This window comes from Carcharhinus amblyrhynchos, chromosome 33 (assembly GCF_965287045.1).
Source record: "Carcharhinus amblyrhynchos chromosome 33, sCarAmb.v2.hapA, whole genome shotgun sequence".
Lineage (NCBI taxonomy): Eukaryota > Metazoa > Chordata > Chondrichthyes > Carcharhiniformes > Carcharhinidae > Carcharhinus > Carcharhinus amblyrhynchos.
In genome coordinates, this window is record NC_137356.1 from 16,582,181 (window position 1) to 16,603,904 (window position 21,724).

A 21,724-nucleotide genomic window follows, 5' to 3' on the forward strand; every position below is an offset into this window, starting at 1 on the left:
ATCATTCTTGAGAACCTCTTCTGGAACCTTTCCAAGGCAAACAGTGATCTCTGGTTCTAGATTCTGCCATAGGAGGAAACATCCTCTCCATTTCCACCCTGTTGAGATCACTCAGCATCTTAAAGGTTTGGTTTGAGTCACCTCTTACTCCTCTAAACTCCAGTGAATACAAGTCCAACCTCTCCAACATTTCCTCATAAGACCAATTCCTGGTGTTAGTCTAGTAAACTTTCTCTCAGCTACTTCTAACGCCTTTACGTCTTTCCTTAAATAAGAGGACCAATTCTCTACACCAAACTCCAGATGAGTCTCACCAATTCCCTCCCTAACTGAAGCACACCCTCCCTACCTCTGCATTCAGTTCCCCTCACAATAAATGATAAGATACTAATGGCTTTTCTGATTACTTGTTGTACTTGCACACTAACCTTTTGTGATTTGTGCACAAGGACACCCAGATCCCTCTGCACCTCAGAGGAGAAAGCAGTGGAGGCTGGTTCATCAAATTTATTCATGGCAAAGGAAGACAGATTTTGGATCGACAACGGAGTCAAGGGTTATCAGTGGGGTGGTGGGGGAGAGATGGGAAAGTGGATTTGAGACCAGATCAGCCAGGATCTTATCGAATGGATGGAGCAGGCTTGAAGGGCCAAATGGCCTACTCCTGTTCCTGCATTCCAAATGAATGTTCTGGAACCTATTAAAAAAAGGTGCATTTCTATAGCACCTTTCATGATCTCAGGAGACCTCCAAAGGGCTAAGCAGCCAATGGAGGTGGCACAGTGGTTAGCACTGCTGCCTCACAACACCAGGGACCCGGGTTCGATTCCCGACTTGGGTCACTGTCTGTGTGGAGTCTGCACATTCTCCCCATGTCTGCATGGGTTTCCTCTGGGTTCTCTGGTTTCCTCCCACACTCCAAAAGATGCATGGGTTAGGTGGATTGGCCGTACTAAATTCCCCCTTAGTGTCAGGGGGACTAGCTAGGGTAAATGCATGGGGTTATGGGGATAGGGCCTGGGTGGGATTGTGGTCAGTGCAGTCTTGATGGGCCAAATGGCCTCTTTCTGCACTGTACGGATCCCAGGAACTGTGAACTGTGTACTTCTGAACTGTGGCCTTGGCGCTGGAGTGTGGCGACTAGGAGAATTTCATAGTAACTTCATTGCAGTGTTAATGTAACCCTACTTGTAACACTGACAGCATGGTGGCATCATGGTTAGCACTGCTGCCTCACAGCGCCAGGGACTGGGTTCGATTCCCGGCTCGGGTCACTGTCTGTGTGGAGTCTGCACATTCTCCCCGTGTCTGTGTGGGTTTCCTCCGGGTGCTCTGGTTTCCTCCCACAGCCCAAAAGTCGTGCTGGTTAGGGTGCATTGACCCGAACAGGCGCCAGAGTGTGGTGACTAGGGGAATTTCACAGTAACTTCATTACAGTGTTAATGTAAGCCTTACTTGCGACTAATAAATAAACAAACTTTAATTTAATCTTAATTCGAAAACTGAAAACAAAGTGGGGTGTAAATGTTGGGCTTGGGGGAGGTCGGGTTTCTCGTGCTGTGACACTGTGGCTTTACTTCAAGGTCACACATCTGCGTGTGAAGGGCAACTGGAGATTGTTTTGGAACAAACAGGAGCTGGTGGCTCTGACCGAGCAGGTGGAAGGTATAAACTGGTGGGTCCGATCACTTTCTCAGGTTTAGGACAGAATCTGCACACGGATTGGGTACATGGCATTTGTTATCTCGAAAAATATTACGGGCTAAAGTTTTCAGCTGGGTCCCTGAATCCAGAATCTACAACTCATCAATAATCGGTGTCACTCTGACAGAGAGTCATCGAGACGTACAGCACGGAAACAGGCCCCTCGGCCCTATGCAGTCCAAGTCTCCTAAACTGAACTCGTCCCCACTTGCCCACGTTTGGCCCACATCCCTCTAAACTTTTCCCATCTACGTATCCATCCAAATGTCTTTTAAATGTTGTCATTGCCTCTACCACCTCCTCTGGCAGCTCACACGCACACACAGACACACACACACACAGACACACACACAGACACACACACACACAGACACACACACAGACACACACACAGACACACACACACACCCCTCTGCCTGAAAAAGTTGCCCCTCGAGTCCCTTTACAATTTTTAAAATATATTTGGATGAGCGCTTGAAACATTGCAACATTCAAGGATAGGGAATAAGTGGTGAAAAATGGGATTAGTGCAACTTTATTGGTATTATTGTCAGTGTAGACTCAAAACTCCCCTCTCACCTTAAATCGATGCTGTCTAGATTTGGGCTCCCTTACCCCGAGGAAAAGACCTTGGCTATTCACCTTAACTCTGCCCCTCATGATTTTATAACCCTCTATCGGGTCACCCCTCATCCTAAGTTTATTTATTAGTCACAGGTAAGGCTTACATTAACACTGCAATGGAGTTACTGTGAAAATCCCCTCGTCGCCACACTCCGGTGCCTGCTCGGGTAAGACTGAGGGAGAATTTAGCACGGCCAATGCACCTAACCAGACTGCGGGGAGGAAACCGGAGCACCCGGAGGAAACCCGTGCAGATACGGGGAGAATGTGCACACTCCGCACAGACAGTGACCCAAGCCGGGAATTGAACCCAGGACCCTGGAGCTGTGAGGCAGCCGTGCTAACCACTGTGCCATCCCAACGCAGTAAGAAGTCTCACAACACCAGGTTAAAGTCCAACAGGTTTATTTGCTAGTAAACACCACTAGCTTTCGGAACGCTGTTTCTTCATCAGGTGAACTCACCTAATGAAGGAACAGCATTCCGAGAACTGGTGGCATTTACTACCAAGTAAACCTGTTGGACTTTAACCTGGTGTTGTGAGACTTCTTACTGTGTTTACCCCAGCCCAACGCCAGCAGCTCTACATCATCGCAATGCTCCAGGGAAAAAGTCCCAGCTTATCCAGCATCTCCTTATAATTCAAAACTTCCAGTCCCTGTAACATCCTTGTAAATATTTTATGCACCCTTTCCAGTTTAATAACATCCTTCCTATAGCAGAGCGATAGAATTGTACACAGTATTCCAAATGTGGACATACCAATGTTTTGTAACATAATGTCCCAACTCCTGTTCTCAGCGCTCTGACCAAGGAAGGCAAGTGTGCCGATTGCCTTCTTCACCGCCCTGTGATGCCAGTTACACAGACATTTACACATCCTCATGCTGCCAACTTAAAGTCAATTACAGAAATATGCTTTAAAAGTTTCACTGCGAGAATAACAGCCTCAAATATTACTACTGGGATGGCGTTGTCAAACCAAGTACCTAAGTCGCAAACCTAGTAAACAATTCACAAACATAGAACATAGAACAGTACAGCACAAACAGGCCCTTCGGCCCACAAGTTGTGCCAATCACATCCCTACCTACCAGGCCTATCTATAACCCTCAATCCCATTAAATCCCATATACTCATCCAGAAGTCTTTTAAAAGACCCCAGCGAGTTCGCCTCCACCACCACCGACAGCAGCCGATTCCACTCACTCACCACCCTCTGAGTGAAAAACGTACCCCTGACATCTCCTCCGTACCTGCTCCCCAGCACCTTAAACCTGTGTCCTCTCGTAGCGACCATTTCAGCCCTGGGAAATAGCCTCTGAGAATCCACCCTATCTATTGCTCTCAACATCTTATAAACCTCTATCAGGTTGCCTCTCAACCTTCGTCTCTCCAGGGAGAAGAGACCGAGCTCCCTCAACCCATCCTCATAAGGCATGCCTCCCAAAGTTAATAAACAACTCAGCAAAACCCAACAACTGCAGTTAAGGACCCACTCAAGTCATCAGCCTGCTCTCTGTGGTTCTAAGTTGCAGTGAGTGTAGCGAAGATGGTCACCAGATTTCCCTCTTGTCCTCTTTCAGTTAGAGTAATGTGGTTACCGATTGGGCACATTTTAGTTGTGAGTTACATCTACTGAGGTGAGCAAGTCTCTGTTAAACTCTGCCTCACAGAGGCAGCCAGTGCCAGTGTTACAGAGTCCTGGTCGTCACTCGATCAGACAAGCCACAGGTTCGGTCGGAGCTGCTGTTTATTTCTGCAGCTCCCAGAGAGGCACAATGTTCGCTTACTGAACAGCACAGTCCCCTCAACATCAAGAATGAGATACAGACACAGAGACACACACAGATATGCAGAAAGTCAAAGAGAAACACAGAGAAAGAGACAGAGGGAGGAACGGAGAAAGTTACACAGGGTAGCGGGTGGCACTGGGGCACAATGGTTAACACTGCTGCTGCCTCACAGCGCCAGCGACACAGATTCAGTTCTGGCCTCAGGTTACTATCCGCGTGGAGTCTGCATGCTCTCCCCGTAACTGCGTGGGTTTCCTCCGGGTGCTCCGGTTTTTCTCCCACAGTCTGAAAGATGCGCGGGTTAGGTTGATTGGCCGTGTTAAATTGCCCCCTAGTGTCAGGGAGATTAGCAGGATAAATATGTGGGGATTCAGGAATAGGGCCTGGGTGGGATTGTGGTTGGTACAGACTCGATGGGCCGAGTGGCCTCCTTCTGCACTGTAGGGATTCTATGAGATATATATATGTATACAGAGAGAGGGAGAGAGAGAGAGAGACGTACAGAAATGGAGAAAGTTACAGAGGTACAAAGATAAAGAGACAGACAGAGAGAGAGGGACACACACATTCCGATAGAGAAAGGTACACAGGTATACAGAGAAAGTTACAGAGACAGAGAGACAAATGTTCAGATATGGAGAAAGTTACACAGACCATAGAATCACAGAATCTCCACACTGCAGGAGCAGGCCATTCAGCCCATCGAGCCTGCACCGACTCTCGGACAGAGTATCCCACCCAGGCCCTACCCTGCAACCCCATGTGTTACCCTGCTAATCCCCCTAACCTAACATCTTTGGACACCAAGGGGCAATTTAGCACGGCCAGTCCACTTAACTTGCACATCTTTTTAGTTTATTAGAAGAAGGCTTACATTAAAAATGAAGTTATGTCATTGTTCATTATGTCTGCAACAAAGTTACTGTGAAAATCTTTCAGACTGTGGGAGGAAACCAGAGTACCCGGACGAAACCCAAGCAGACACGGGGGCAATGTGCATACTCCACACAGACGGTGACCCGAGCCGGGAATCGAACCCAATGGCGCTGTGAGGCAGCAGTGCTAACCCACTGTGCCATAGATGTGGAGAAAGTTACACAGATACACAGAGAAAGTTACGTGCACGGATGTATCGGAAGACAGCCTGAGATATATACAGAAAGAGATGACAGAAAGCCTCACAGCAGCTCTGTGGAAGAGAGCTGGAGACGCATGCAGAAAAAGCCCTGAACATCAGCGCAAATTTCAATAGACCCTTTTCATCTGTGCTATGAATGCTGGGATACCTCCACCTCCATTACTTTGCTGCCAATGTTTGGGAAGAGATTGTGACTGTGCTGAAGAGAGAAAGTCTGTGACATTGCAATAGCAAATGTGCATTAAACATATTTAGTTAAACATATTTAGTAAAACATGTGGAGTGGGGGATGGAGGGTGGGAATGTGTTGCTGAAGATGTGAAAAGTGCTGTAGAGCTCTGAGTCCCTCCTTCCCTAGGCTATGTGGACTGTGTCCCTTAGTGCAAAAGAAGGCCATGTTTAAAGCTTCAGTGAGATTGGAGAATATTCTGTCCATGTGTTCTACCATTGCTAGAGCAACAAAGGAAGAAGTTGCATTTATGTAACTCCTGTCACAGCCTCAGGCTCTCGCAAGGCTCTTGACGGCTACTGAAGGGGCACGCACTTAAGGTGAAAGGGGGAAAGCTCAAAGGAGATGTGAGGGGCAAATTTTTTTTTTTTTTTTACACAGAGTGTGGTAGGTGTCCGGAATGAGCTGCCAGGGGTGGTGGTGGAGGCAGATACGATCGGGATGTTTAAGGGGCTTTTAGATTAGCACATGAATATGTAAGGAATACAGGGATATGAAGCAAGGGCAGGCAGGAGGGATTCGTTTAATTTGGCATCATATTTGGTACCACATCATCGGCCGCAGGGCCTGTTCCTGTGGCCCATGAGTCCTTTAATGGAGTCCGACCACCTCTCCTTCCCTGGAGCTAGGCCCACCAGGATGATGCTTATGGCAATGGTGACAAGTTCAAGTGTTCAGCCCCCAACTGAGATTCTCAGGTTGGGATCTCAAAATGATCAATAGCTCTGCCTACTGCCCAGAACCCTGTATCACACTGTCATAACATTACACTGTATCGGTATCACCCTCACAACATTACACTGTATCGGTATCACCCTCACAACATTACACTGCATCGGTATCACCCTCACAACATTACACTGCATCGGTATCACCCTCACAACATTACACTGTATCGGTATCACCCTCACAACATTACACTGTATCGGTATCACCCTCACAACATTACACTGTATCTGTATCACCCTCACAACATTACACTGTATCTGTATCACCCTCACAGAGATACACTGCATCTGTATCACACTCTCATAGCAATGCACTATATCTGCATCTCACTCACAGCAATGGCTTACATTAACACTGCAATTAAGTTACTATGAAAATCCCCTAGTTGCCACACCCCAGCGGGTCAACGCACCGTAACCAGTACATTTTTCAGACTGTGGGAGGTAACTGGAGCACCCGGAGGAAATCCACGCTGACACGGGGAGAACGTGCAAACTCCACACTGACAGTGACCCAAGCCGGGAATCGAACCCATTCCATGTACATGGGATTTAATGGGATTGAAGGTTATAGATAGGCCTGGAAGGTAGGGATATGATCAGCGCAACTTGTGGGCCGAAGGGCCTGTTTGTGCTGTACTGTTCTATGTTCTGTGTCCCTGGCGCTGTGAGGCAGCAGTGCTAACCACTGTGTCACCGTGCCACTCCAATATTACACTGCATCTGTACCTCAGTCACAGGTTTACACTCCCTAAAAAAATTCCAAGTGTCAAATTTGTGGACAAATTGAAGTAATTCACGCTGTTTATTTCAGTGGGTGTTCAGAGAGGAATCTCCCACACCCTGTAGGCTACAGAGGCCATAAACATTATTAAATTGCAGGGGTGTGGCCTATCCCCGTGCCAAGTCTGGCAGCACAGCGCAGAGGGAGCCACTGCGCATGTGCCAATTGGTCAGTGCCAAGATTGGTGTCTGCGCAGTGGTCCCCGCACTGATGGCCAGCCCCGTAACCCCCGCAACACTGACTCTCCACAGCCCTGCAACCTGATTGCTGACCCTCTGACCATTCCTGGGCTGAGCCCTGACGCCCCCCCACCCCCCACAACCCTGCCGCCCCCCCCACCCCCCCCGCCGCCCGCCCCCCCCGCCCCCCCGCCCCGCCCCGCCCCCCCCGCCCCGCCGCCCGCCCCCCCCGCCCCCACTCCCAGCCCACCCAAATCTCTAGTCGGTCCCCAACGATTCCCCCTCCAACAATAACCATTCCCCTCCAGGCCTGGCACCGCCCCCCCCCCCCCCATGCAGTGCCGACTGCCCCCAAGCAGGCAGACCGCCCCTACCCACTGACCATGGCCCCCCTCCCCCAGCCTGCCCCCATCAGGCCCTGCCCTTTTAGTCCCCGCCTCAATATGCCCCACCCCCTTAGCACTGCACCATGTCCAATGGATAGTGCCGAGGTGCCCCCTGGGCATTGCCACTTTGCCTCTTGAGCAGTGCCGGGGACACAGGCTGGCACTGCTAAGGTGCCAATGCCCAGGGGGCACCCCACTCTGGGGGAGCCGATTGCTCTCCCTTGACTCCAGCAGGGTTGGGCCGCTAGTTCCCTAAAAGTGGGGAGCTACACTAACCCCTGTTGGTGTGTGGTGAGTTGCTAGTGGGCCTGGAGACTTCAGTTGCACTGTCAGAGATACACTGTATCTGTATCTCGCTGTGACAGAGATACACTGTATCTGTATCTCAGTCAGAGAGATACACTGTGTTTGTATCTCACTGTCAAGATAGACACAGTATTTGTATCTGCCCCAGAGATACACTATATCTCACTGTGACAGGGATACACTGTACCTCACTGTGACAGAGATACACTGTATCTGTATCTCAGTCAGAGAGATACACTGTATCTGTATCTCATTGTCACAGAGATACACTGTATCTGTATCTCATTGTCACAGAGATACACTGTATCTGTATCTCATTGTGACAGGGATACACTGCATCTGTATCTCACTGTGACAGGGATACACTGCATCTGTATCTCACTGTGACAGAGATACACTGTATCTGTATCTCACAGTCAAGATATACACAGTATTTGTATCTGCCCCAGAGATACACTGTATCTGTATCTCATTGTCACAGAGATACACTGTATCTGTATCTCATTGTCACAGAGATACACTGTATCTGTATCTCATTGTCACAGAGATACACTGTATCTGTATCTCATTGTCACAGAGATACACTGTATCTGTATCTCATTGTCACAGAGATACACTGTATCTGTATCTCATTGTCACAGAGATACACTGTATCTGTCACTGAGACATCAATACCTGTATTTGTCACAGATGTCTCTTATTTCTGTGTTATCTCACAAACTGCATTTAGCAGAATGTCAGATGAGGTTAAAATGGGGATTTTGCAGGCTGCTTGCCAAGAAATGGGATTTAAAAGCAGGTAATTACAGTCAGTGCTCGATAACTGAAGAAGTATGTTGTTATATCTGGAGTTCCATCGGAATGCCTCCAGCTGACAGATAGCACCGGTATTTTCAATATTTTCTATGTTAATGTCAGATTTCCACAAGCTGCGTTGTTTCTACCCAGCACGGGACAGTCCTTGTGATGGAGTTCATGAACGAACAGGTGTCAGAAAGCCAGGGTTTAGTAGCAGAGTTACAGGGAGAGGGCAGGGGAATGGTGCTCAGAGAGTTTGGGGGAGGGCCGGTACGGTCAGGATGGACCGAACGGTCTCTTTCTGCACTGGAACAATTCTGTGATTTACACCTGCCCTTCAGTATGCCGTAAGGACTCTGAAACTGCCTTACCTTTCAGGTAGTCCCGCATTCTGCTGTCCAGCTGCGTGGAGAAGCTTAAACCCATCGCTGGTGGTCCAATCTTCCGGAGGCGAGAGAAGTGGGGGGGGAGTCGGGAGAAACTAAACGTTGCTTCCCTGCCGATCACTCGACATTCCCAGTCGGGATTGTGCTTTTGGGTGAGACAGCCAGCTGCTGAACATCATCGCAGTGACTCAGGTCATGAATATGTAAAACAGTCTCACATTACCACTAATAGCATCTGATCGGAAACTCACCCAGGCAATGAGGATCATTTACCTCGCCACCCTCCCCTCCAGCCATTTGTGGGCGGTGACGCCAGGCACGCACAGGCGCCTCCCTTTGCCGCCATCCTGCCAAAGCCACGGTAGCCTTGCCACCTTCCCGTCGGTGAGCGGGGTACCCCAGGAGTAAGGACCTGCTCGCACTGTCTTTGGGAGAGGCCGGGGAACCGTCTACGAGGAAGCCTGACCGGTGACACGCTGGGAATGGGAATTCCTGAGCGCAGTCACAGGGCTGACAGGTCGTCACTGCAGGACAGGAACCCCCAACACCACAGGATAAAATGAAGCAGAATGGTTACTCCTGGTACACCTGCTTGTGGAATGTGGCTGGTTTACATTCCCCTGGCTTGTGTGTGACTACAACTTTAAGAAATTTTCGTTGGCTCTGCGTGCACACACACTCTCACACACACACACACACACACACACACACACACACACACACTGTCACATACACACTCTCTCACACACACACACACACACTGTCACATACACTGTCACATACACACACACTCTCACACACACACACACACTGTCACATACACACTCTCTCACACACACACACACTCACACACACACACACAGTCACATACACACTCTCTCACACACACACACACTCACACACACAGTGACATACACACTCTCTCACACACACACACACACACACACGAACACACACACACAAATACACATACACGCACACTCATGCACACACACACAAACACACACACGTACACACACACGCACTCATACACACACACACGCGCACGCACACATATACACCCACACACACACTCACACAGACACATTCGCGCACACACACACACACACACATGCGCACACACACACGCGCACACACACACACACACACGCGCACACACACACACACACACATGCGCACACACACACACACGCGCACACACACACATATACATCCACACACACTCACACAGACACATTCGCGCGCACACACACACACACAAGCACATGCACACATATACACCCACACACACACACAGACACACACACACACACACACACACACACACACACACGCTCACACCAGCCTCAGGGACTGTAAACACAGCTCAGGTCCCTGCAGAATGTTATCACCCAAAACACCAGGACAATTCCTCACCTCCTTTCTAACAGCAACACAATGCATCTGATCTGGACCCTCTAGGTTGGCACAGCACAGTGTTTAGCACTGCTGCCTCACAGCGCCAGCGACCTGGGTTCAATTCCCGGCTCGGCTCACTGTCTGTGTGGAGTTTGCACATTCTCCTCGTGTCTGCCTGGGTTTCCTCCGGGTGGTCCAGTTTCCTCCCACAGTCCAAAGATGTGTGGGTTAGGTTGATCAGCCATGCTCCTCAGTTTAAGGGGGATTAGTGGGGTAAATATGTGGGGTTATGGGGATAGGGATGGTGATCGGTGCAGACTTGATGGGCTGAATGGCCTCCTTCGGCACTGTGGGTATTCTATGGTCACAGGTTTAAATGATGAGGAGATGCCGGCGTTGGACTGGGGTAAACACAGTAAGAAGTCTCACAACACTAACCTGGTGTGGTGAGACTTCTTACACAGGTTTAAACCCAAAGGATCTGAACTGTGTTCAGGAACACTCTGTAACGAGTCAGGAATTGTCAACATTTGAACACTTCCCTGAACCAAGATTTCATGCAAAAATTTATTTTACTTCGTTTATTTATTAGTGTCACAAGTAAGGCTTACATTAACACTGCAGTGAAGTTACTGTGAAAATCCCCTCGTCGCCACACTCCTGTTCGGGTAACACTGAGGGAGAATTTAGCACGGCCCAATGCACCCTAACCAGCACGTCCTTCAGACTGTGGGAGGAAACTGGGGCACCCGGAGGAAACCCACGCAGACATGGGGAGAACGTGTCCACACAGACAGTGACCCAATTGAACCTGTGTCCCTGGTGCTGTGAGGCCGATAGTAGTCATGATGTTCCAGATGTTCCAGAACTCTCCATTCACCTGACGAAGAGGCAGTCCCCTCGAAAGCTTATGAGTTTACTATCAAATAAATCGGTTGGACTAAAACCTGGTGCTGTCAGACTTTTTGCTGTGAGGCAGCAGTGCTAACCACTGTGCCACCGAAAGATAGTTCCAAGCCTGGTAACTCTAAGTTGCTCCATGTGGGTAAATAATTTATGGCTAATTTTGAACGTACAGATCCATGCAAAAAGGAACAACAATATGCATTTGTTTTACAATGCCTTGAACCTCCCAGGACAGTTTTGGTCCCTTTATCTAAGCAAAGACACACCGGCATTGCAGACAGTCCAGAGAAGATTCACTAGGTCGATCCCGGGTATGGAGGGATTTCCTTACAAGGAGAGTTGAGTAGGTTGGGCCTCATTAGAAGAATGCGACCTTATTGAGACATACAGGCTGGAATGCTACCGCCCCGCCCAACACGGAATCTGAGCGGGCCAGAGGCTGCCAGTGGAAATGTCCGTTAACCTCGGGCGGGATTTCCAGTCTCGCTGAAGCTGTAAAATCCCATCCATAGAATTCTCAGGGAATCTGACAGGGTCGATGCTGAGAGGCTGTTTCCCCTTGTGGGGGGATTATAGGCCCAGAAGGCATAACAGGAATTCTATTGTATGTAACTATGTATCGCCGCATTGTAGGAAGGATGTGGAAGTATTGGAAAGGGTGCAGAGGAGGTTTACCAGGATGTTGCCTGGTATGGTGGGAAGGTCTTATGAGGAAAGGCTGAGGGACTTGAGACTGTTTCCGTTAGAGAGAAGAAGGTGAATTAATAGAGGCATACATGAGGATTAGATAGGGTGGACAGTAGGAACCTTGTTCCTCGGATGGTGATGGTTAGCACGAGGGGATGTAGCTTTAAATTGAGGGGTGATAGATATAGGACAGATGTCAGAGGTGGGTTCTTTACTCAGAGGGTAGTAAGGGTGTGGAATGCCCTGCCTGCAGCAGTAGTGGACTCACCAACATTAAGGTCATTTAAATGGTCATTGGATAAACATATGGATGATATTGGAATAGTGTAGGTTAGATGGGCTTTAAATTGGTTTCACAGGTCAGCGCAACATCGAGGGTCGAAGGGCCTGTACTGTGCTGTAATGTTCTATAATCTCAGAGTAAGGGGGTCACCCATTGAAGACAGGAGGAGGAATTTCTTCACTCAGGGGGTGGTGAATTCTTTCCCGCAGAGGGCTGTAGAGGCTGGGTTCAGTGTGTTCGAGGCTGAGATGGACAGATTTTTCATCAGTAAGGGAATCGAGGGTTCTGGGGATAAAGCAGGAAAGCGGAGTTGTGGATTATCACATCAGATCAGTCACAATCTCATTGAATGGAGGAGGAGAAGACTCGACGGGCCGAATGGCCTACCTCTGCTCCTACGTCTCACGGACGTGGAATTGTAATCAGGCAACATTTGACACAAAGGAGATATGAGGGAAAGGTTAGCCAAAGAGGAGGAGAGGCTTAAGGGAGGGAATTTAAGAGCTTTGATCCTTGATGGCAAAAGGCACAGCTACTAACGGCAAAACAATCAGGAAGGCAGTGAAGTGGGCAAAATAGAACACGTGTTTGTGCCGCTGTGGTGTGTCCAGTTCCATCTCTCATAAGAGCGAATCTAATCATCGTCATTAGACATTCAAAGGCTTTACCACTGCTGAACTCCCCACCATCAACATCCAGGGGGAAGGTGGGTGGGGCAGCTGGGTTGGGGGCGAAGGGAGTTGGGGATGCGTTGCCATTGACCTGAACTAGCTATATAAATATCGCAGTTACAAGAGTAGGTCAGACATTAGTTAGCAGTGAGTAACTCACAAGTCAGGAAAGTCAAACAATACTCACCACTTGCCTGTTTGGGTGCAACTCCAATAACACTCAAGAAACTCCACCCCATCCAAGTAAAAGCAACTCCCTTGATTGCTACTCTGTCCTCAAACATCCACTCCCGCCAAGTAAAGTTTATTCATTAGTCACAATTAACACTGCAATGAAGTTACCGTGAAAATTCCCCAGTTGCCACACTCCGGTGCCTGCTCGGGTACGCTGAGAGAGAATTTAGCATGGCCAATGCGCCCTAACCAGCACGTCTTTCAGACTGTGGGAGGGAACTGGAGCACCCGGAGGAAACCCACGCAGACACGGGGAGAATGTGTAAACTCCACGCAGGCAGTGACCCGAGCCGGGAATTGAACCCGGGTCCCTGTGAGGCAGTACTAATCACTGTGCCACCATGCCACAACCGAGTCACCGACGCACGGTGACAGCCGTGTGTACCACCTACAAGATGCACTGCAGCGACCCACCAAGTAGCTTCCAAATCCATCTAGAAGGACAAGGGCAGCAGACACATGGAGAACACCACCACCTGGAGGTTCGCCTCCAAGCCACTCACCGATCCGATTTGGAAATATATTGGCCGTTCCTTCGCTGTCGCTAGGTCAAAATCCTGGAGCTCCCTAACAGCTCTGTGGGTGTGCCTACACCACAGGGACTGCAGCGGTTCAAGAAGGCAGCTCACCACCACCACCTTCTCAAGGGACAATTAGGGATGGGTAATGACGGTTGGCCCAGCCAGCGACACCCACATCTGCAACAAAAAGAATTTACTAAAAGAGCTGTGTGGGTGCTACTTGTGTTGGCAATCATCGCATATTCTTGAGCAATATAGCATATTTTATTCCAGTTCAACACGCAAGCAGATGTGTTTTGTTCCTTACAACACTAAAGATACCATCCCAAAATTGATAATTAGGACCTAATAATAAATTATCAAGACAGGTTATGAAAACAAGATTTATTATCCCATGAGTTTAGAAGAGGTGATTGAGTCATAGAATTCCTACAGTGCTGAAGGAGGCCATTCAGTCCATCAGATCTGCACCAACTCCCTGACAGAGTATCTTACCCACGCCTTCCCTCTCACCCTATCCCCCTAACTCCACACATTTATCATGGCCAAACCAGCACGTCTTCTGGACTGTGGGAGGAAACCGGAGCAAACCCACGCAGACACGGGGAGAACGTGCAAACTCTGCACAGTGACCCAAGCTGGGAATCGAAACCTGGCACTGCGAGGCAGCAGTGCCACCCTCAGAATCAAGGTCTGCAGAACAATAAAAGGGATTTGATGGGATAGATAGATGGAAACAATTTGCTCTGGTGGGGGTGTCCAGAAGAAGGGGCAGGAATCTTTCACAGGGGATTTTCACAGTAACTTCATTGCAGTGTTAATGCAATGACACCAACAAATGTATTGACAGTAATAAATAAACTTCCTTAAAGGAATCTTAAAAATTAGTGCTGTACCATTTCACAGTGAAGACAGGAAGCAGTTTTTTTTTTAACAGAAATTCAAGCAATTTGGTACCCCAAAGTGCAGCGGATGCTGGGACAGTGAGTAAATTTGAGGAGGAGTTAGACGGATTTTTAATTGGGAATGGGTTGAAGGGTTATGGGGAGAAGGCAGGAAAATGGGAATAAGGAACATATCAGCCATGATCGAATGGCGGAGTGGACTCGATGGGCGGAATGGCTTAGTTCTGCTCCTATGTCTTAGGAGCTTAGGAAGAAATAATGGTTGTAATCTAGAACCTTCTTTCCTAAAAGACTGTCTCATGCTTGGACAATTTAAATTTACATGACTGAAATAGGTTTTTTCCTTGGCTGAAAGGCTTTGTACTGTTGCAGACAGGGTTTGAGATCAATAGAGCTGGAAAGATATATACCCAATCTTTGGTGGGAATCTCTGCTTGTCCAGTGCTGGAGTTTGGTGTTCCCATAAACATCTTACCTTTGCCCTATGGAAACCACGCCTGCCCTGGGGGTTTGGGCACAGTAAGAAGTCTCACAACCCCAGGTTAAAATCCAACAGGTTTATTTGGAATCACGAGCTTTCGGAGCGCTGCTCCTTCATCAGTTGAGCCTGATGATACCTGATGAAGAAGCAGTGTTCCAAAAGCTCGTGATTCCACATAAACCTGTTGGGCTTTAACCTGGTGTTGTGAGATTTTCTTCAGAGGGTTTGGAATACAATAAGGTGGTATCATTGCTTCAGTTGTACAGCCTTAGCCAAATCCCATATATATATATAAAAATAAAAAATGCAGTTTTTAGTACCTCACCTCAGGAAAGATACCAGCCCAAATCTTCCAAAGAGTGACTGTCGTCACTGGGCTCGCTGTTCCATTCCTACTTTTCTGCACCGTGGCTGGGCTTCGTGTTCCTGGCTGGGGTTTCTCCAGTAACACGGAGAGTACCTTCCACACGACTTTCTCACGGAGCTGGACAACTCGGCTGGGCAGAGGCTAAGCCGTGCCTCCTGTTGATGACACTCTCTGATCACTGTCGGGTGACCATTAACAGATTGAAAAGTTGGCACACTTAAACAGATAGATTTTAAGGGATATCTTTGACACAATTCCGGAGGTTGGGCAGCTGAAAACACAGCTGGCTGGATTTGCATTGGACCTGGAGTCACCTGTAGGCCAGACCAGGTAAAGATGGCTGATTTCCTTCCTTAAAGGGACATTAGTGAAGGTTTTTTACAACAATCCATCATGGTCAACATTACTGAGACTCCCATTTCCAGCTTTATTTAATTGAATTTAAATCACAGTGGGATTGGAAACCGTATCCCCATAGCTTTACTCATCCAGTACATCACCGTCTCCCCCAATACCAAGTGAATTGCATAGTCTGCAACTTCTGGAATTGTGTCAAAGACATCCCCTAAAATCTGTGTCTTTGGTACAGTAGTTAGCACAGCTGCCTCACAGTGTCTGGGATCCAGGTTCGATTCCTTGGGTCACTGTCTGTGTGGAGTCTGCACATTCTCCCCGTGTCTGCGTGGGTTTCCTCCCACAGTCTGAAAGACGTACTGGTTAGGGTGCATTGGCTGTGCTAAATTCTCCCTCGGTGTACCTTAACAGGCGCCGGAGCGTGGCGACTAGAGAATGTTCACAGTAATTTCATTGCAGTGTTAATGTAAGGTTTATTAATCAATAAACGTTAAAACTTTTAAGCATTTGGTCATCTGTCCTATCTCACTGCTGAAGTTTGATAATTCTTCTGTAAAGCACCCTAGAACTTATTACTCCCAAGTAATATGTACTGGTTGGGGCTGTGACCCGAAGAGGCACCGGGTGTGGTAGGCAACTAGGGGAATTTCACAGTAACTTCATTGCAGCGTTAATGTAAGCCTTACTTGCAACTAATAAATAAACTTACTGACTTACTTATAAGGCACTATCCAAACGGCAAGCTGTTACAAATTGAACATGCCCGAGGAATTCCACAAACCGACCAGGACCATTTTGAATCAACAAGTTTATTAAACATTTCAGTACTGCTGTCTTATTGCTTCACAGCATCTCATTTAGCAAGAATAAGCTCTAAGAATTCACACTATCCATTTTGTGCATTCCATTCAAAACTCTCAGTTACTTATTATAAAATCTCACAATTTAAAACACACAAAAGATTCGGTAAAGCGCATTGCCTGACGGCTGCCGTTTGCAGGGCTCATTGTCTCAGCATCAGCATAAGGTGGCACGGTGGTTAGCACTGCTGCCTCGCAGCACCAGGGACCCGGGTTCGATTCTGGCCTCGGGTCACTTGTCTGTGCAGAGTCTGCGTTTTCTCCCTGTGTGTCTACCTCCCACAGTCCAGAGACGTGCGGGTTGGCTGTGCTAAATTGACCCTTAGGGTCAGGGGGATTAGCAGAGTCAATATGTGGGGGTCACAGGAATAGGGCCTGGGTGGTCGGCGCAAACTCGATGGGCTGAATGGCCCCCTTTCTGCACTGTCGGGGTTCTAAGCGATGCCACCTCACTCAAAGGGAGATGGTAACAGCCCGACTATCCCTGGTGGCTGTGGGACGGTGCATTTCGCTAACACACTGGAGTCCACTGCACCTCGCTGCCGATCCGCAGACCTCCTGAGCAGTGAGCCTCAGCAGGGAAAGGCACACCTGCCTCGGCACCTGGACAGAGAGAGAGCCCTGCTAACCACAGCAATTCAAGTAAGTCCACTGAGAGAGAGGGAGACAGACTGAGAGCGAGTGAGAACTCTGAAAACAGCCCCACACACCTACAGTGCAACAAAGGAAACTTCTCCTTCTCCAGCTTGGCAAGGATGTAAATGCATAAGAATGATTGCAACAAACTGGTGGACAGAATGTCTAACTTTTATTCTCTTTCCTAATGAGATTTTTCAAATTAACTTCAGCTTTTTAACAACCCCTCCCTCCTCCCCCCTCTTAAGGGCACTGCCCCAGCGCCCGGCCCGAACTTAGGGCCACATTCTTCATGACATGAACACTCCTGATATCAGTGGGGGGGCTGCTGGGATCGATCCAGACTAAGGGACTCTGTTAACACTGGGGCTCGGCTGTTCAGTGAAGAGGCTAAGAAGCAATTTTTCAAAAGCTGAGTAGATGCGGGACCCCTCTCCCTTAAAAAGCACTTCAGTGTGGGGTGGGGGTCAACTGAAAATTTTGAAACTCAGATGGATAACATGGGGTGGTTGAGATGATTCAGGGATATGGGACCACGCTGGGGTTGGGGGGGGGACAGGGGAAGGGTGGGGTTAGATACACATCAGCCATTATCAAATTGAATGGGGTGGCACAGTGGTTAGCACTGCTGCCTCACGGCGCCAGAGACCAGGGTTCGATTCCCGGCTTGGGTCACTGTCTGTGGGCAGTCTGCACCTTCTCCCTGTGTCTGCGTGCATTTCCTCCCACAGTGTGAAAGACGTGCTGGTTAGGGTGCATTGGTCATGCTAAATTCTCCCTCAGTGTACCCGAACAGGTGCCAGAGTGTGGCAACTAGGGGATTTTTCACAGTAACTTCATTGCGGTGTTGATCTAAGCCTATTCTAATCAATAAACTTTAAACTCCTCCTGTACCAAAGTTAAGTTTGGGAACACAATAAGCTACTGAAGTGCTAGATGTTGCCCACGGCAAACAAGTCACCGCTGAGGTATTGCATTCGGTATGCTAGCTTTCCACGTGATGCATGGTGGTACAGTATTCAAACTGCATCAACTCTACGCAGCTGCAGCAAGGATGCTAAGTGGTTTCACCCTGAGACCCATGCGGAAATTCACAAGCTCTGCCCCACTTCCAATCCAACTTTTCTGAAATAATTCTGCAACTGAATTGAACTGCAAGATACCCTGTGGCACCAACAAGAGTCGTAGGACCCCAATTTCCATTTCTCGAAAGAAGTCTTTTCTCACGTGGGTGGCACAGTGGTTAGCACTGCTGCCTCACAGCGCCAGGGACGCCGGTTCGATTCCCGGCCTGGGTCACTGTCTGTGCAGAGTCTGCACATTGTCCCCATGTCGGTGTGGGTTTCCTCTGGGTGCTCTGGTTTCCTCTCAGAGTCCAAAAGATGTGCTGGTTAGGTGCTAAATTCTCCCACACTGTACCAGAACAGGCGCCGGAGTGTGGCCGACTAGGGGATTTTCACAGTAACTTCATTGCAGTATTAGTGTACTTGTGATTAATAATGATGTGGAGATGTTGGCAATAGACAGGGGTGGGCACAGTAAGAAGCCTCACAATACCAGATTAAAGTCCAACAGGTTTATTTGGTAGCACGAGCTTTTGGAGTGCTGCCCCTTCGGACTTGATTAGCTGTTAAGACTCGCATTCCAACCATTATCTTGTAATTGAGTTTGTGTCAATACGTGCCCTGTTTATGAACCAAATCCTGCACTTACCTGATGAAGGGGCAGGGCTCCGAAAGTGCGTGCTACCAAATAAACCAGGACTGTAAGCTGGTGTGAGATTTCTCACTGTGACTAATAAACAAATATACTTTAAAAAAGTGAATTTAGCGCAATAAAATGCCCAATAATCCTCAGCTTTCACAAGGGCTGTCCAGCCAAAAAAGGCATCTTCTGGTTCAGTCACTTTCAAACCAATTCCTGTAGATGAACCAATGCGGGAGGTAAGGGGGCCTATCGAGGGGACGCACAGCAGCTAAACCACAAGCTGAAACTTGTGGAAAAACTGATGGGGAGAAGCAGGGGGGGAAGGTCACAGGAAAAACCGTTTAACTCAGAAGTTTACTAAACAGAAAGGCTGAAAAAAAAAATGGAGCCACATTTTCGACAGAGTCTGCACACAGGATGGAAACCTCCACAGTCCTGCACGTGAACATAAAACCAATTTTGCTGTCAGATTTTTCCGAAGGCATATTCTAAAAGTTAAAACATCCCGCAAGGTTAACAGAAAATGAATCTCTGAAAGCAAGGAATTGGGGGATAAGTGTGTCACCTTCACTGAGTCATACCGCATTCAAGCTCAATCCATGGGACAACCCAAGAGGTTGGCTGGAGATACTAACCAGTGTCCCGCAGTGGAGTGTCAGGCCAGGTGTAGTCTCAGATTGGGTAGGATTTGGGCACACCAATGTAACTCTGCTCCCCCCACTCCCCCCCCATTATAAAGGAATACATTCTGTCCTCATTTTGAAATATCCCACACCGACTCCTACACCCATCTTTATAATGGAAACTGCCTATGTAAACACGTCACGTTGTCATTACACCCCCTTACCAAGGATGGTGCTGCAGCACAGGTGGACGTAGTCACACGACAAGTTTACATGTACTTCTAATCAAAGGAATTGACAGGATTAAAAAAAAAATTGCCATGAAGAGCGACCAGAGGCCAAATTTAATGATGCATTTTTTTTTCGATTCATTTGCCTGCACACAAAACCCTGCAAGTGTGAGAAAAACAAACGTCACCCCACCTCACAGGAGTTCACTTTAAGGCTTTCATTGCATTTCGGAACATACGGATGATATCTAGTATAATAAAAACTTTAAAAATATATATAAGACACACTCCTGGCACCAGTAACAACTGTACAGCTTGAAGCAAGAGTCCAAAAGTGATTAACTTAACGAGGGTGTCACTGTAAAAAGACAGCACGGGGATAAAGTTTACGACACTCCAACTGCACCATGGGTCCCACAAAAAAGATTTTGTGTTCATTTCGAAGGGGGATTCCCTCTTACAATCGAACTGTCAGCTCCCACCTGACTGCAGCAGGACGCACGCATTGTTTCAGTGCTTATTGCTTGATCTCTTCCCACTTCTTTTTTTTGCTTCCAATCTTCGGGAAGATTGTCCCTTCTGAGCGTGCAGCCTGATGCTTTTGGTGCACGTGCGTGCTGTCAGACAGGACGAAAAGGCAGGGTATTTGCAGACAGCCCCGTCCCCCCCTTACGTCTGGACACCCATCTCGCCCGGTTGCAGAACGGCACATCCACGTCACAGCCAAGTCGGGCAAGGGGCCAATTCCTCCTGTCAGCCAGATAGACGGGCAAGCAAACAAACCCAGTGCGCCACGGACAGGGGAGATTCCAGTAGAGCGTGGGCCTGACTGCCAAAGGAAGGCTCTGACACTCCCCAAACCCTGCTTTGTACAAACCCAGCACTTTTTAACGTCTCTTATTCCTGCCCGCGTTTCTCCCTTCCCTTTAAAAAAAATTGAACAAATTTAATTTGGGAATACTTTAAAGTGAGGCTGCAGTGGAGCGCGTGCAGGTAGAAGCTGGGTGGACAGGGCACATGATCTGCTGTCTCCATCAGCACGAGGGCGCCTCATTGTTAAAGTGGTGTAACTGCAGCACCTTGATATGATACTCATATATCTTTAGTGCGGGGCCCAGTTTAATTGCTAGTCCCGTCAGAACATCGTTCCTCTTCATTAGGAGCAGGGACTTGCCATCAATCTCCTGCAATAAGGAAGAACAAGGATCTTTCATTAATGAACATCGCCGGAATGAGGAATCCCTACGCCCTAGACATAGGATACTTTAAGCCCCAGGAAACTACAACATTGAGCCCGGGTATGGATCTATGTACACACAAGAATCTTAGTTAGGCCGCACTTGGAATATAGTGTTCAATTCTGGTCGCCGCATTGCCAGAAGGATGTGGAGGCTTTGGAGAGGGCACAGAAAAGATTTACCAGGATGTTGCCCTGGTATGGAGGGCATTAGCTATGAGGAGAGGTTGGAGAAACTTGGTTTATTCTCACTGGAACGACGTGATAGAAGTCTACAAGATTATGAGGGGCACGGAGAGAGTGCATAGTCAGAAGCTTTTTCCCAGGGTGGAAGGGTCAATTACTAGGGGGCATTTAAGGTGCGAGGGGCAAGGTTTAAAGGAGATGTATGAGGCAAGTTTTTTGCACAGAGGGTGGTGGGTGCCTGGAACTCGCTGCAAGGGGAGGTAGTGGAAGTGGATTTGATAGTGACTTTTAAGGGTCGTCTTCACAAATACATGAACAAGATGGGAATAGAGGGATATGGTCCCCGGAAGGGTAGGGGGTTTTAGTTCAGTCGGGCAGGA

General features: G+C 48.3%; 2 protein-coding genes across 2 annotated transcripts in view; both read right to left on the reverse strand.

The window, feature by feature from the left end:
- LOC145361003 (protein Niban 1-like) overlaps positions 1-9,236 on the reverse strand; it is a 43,766-nt gene extending 34,530 nt beyond the window's left edge. Inside the window, 1 exon segment of the mRNA XM_080216524.1 lies at positions 9,044-9,236. Within this exon segment, the coding sequence (XP_080072650.1) occupies positions 9,044-9,098 (55 nt within the window). The 5' untranslated portion in view covers positions 9,099-9,236.
- A 7,419-nt stretch (positions 9,237-16,655) lies between these two features.
- LOC145361030 (sterile alpha motif domain-containing protein 1-like) overlaps positions 16,656-21,724 on the reverse strand; it is a 56,789-nt gene continuing 51,720 nt past the window's right edge. The window contains exon 8 of the mRNA XM_080216576.1: positions 16,656-21,105. Within this exon, the coding sequence (XP_080072702.1) occupies positions 20,956-21,105 (150 nt within the window). The 3' untranslated portion in view covers positions 16,656-20,955. The remainder of the gene's footprint in view (positions 21,106-21,724) is intronic.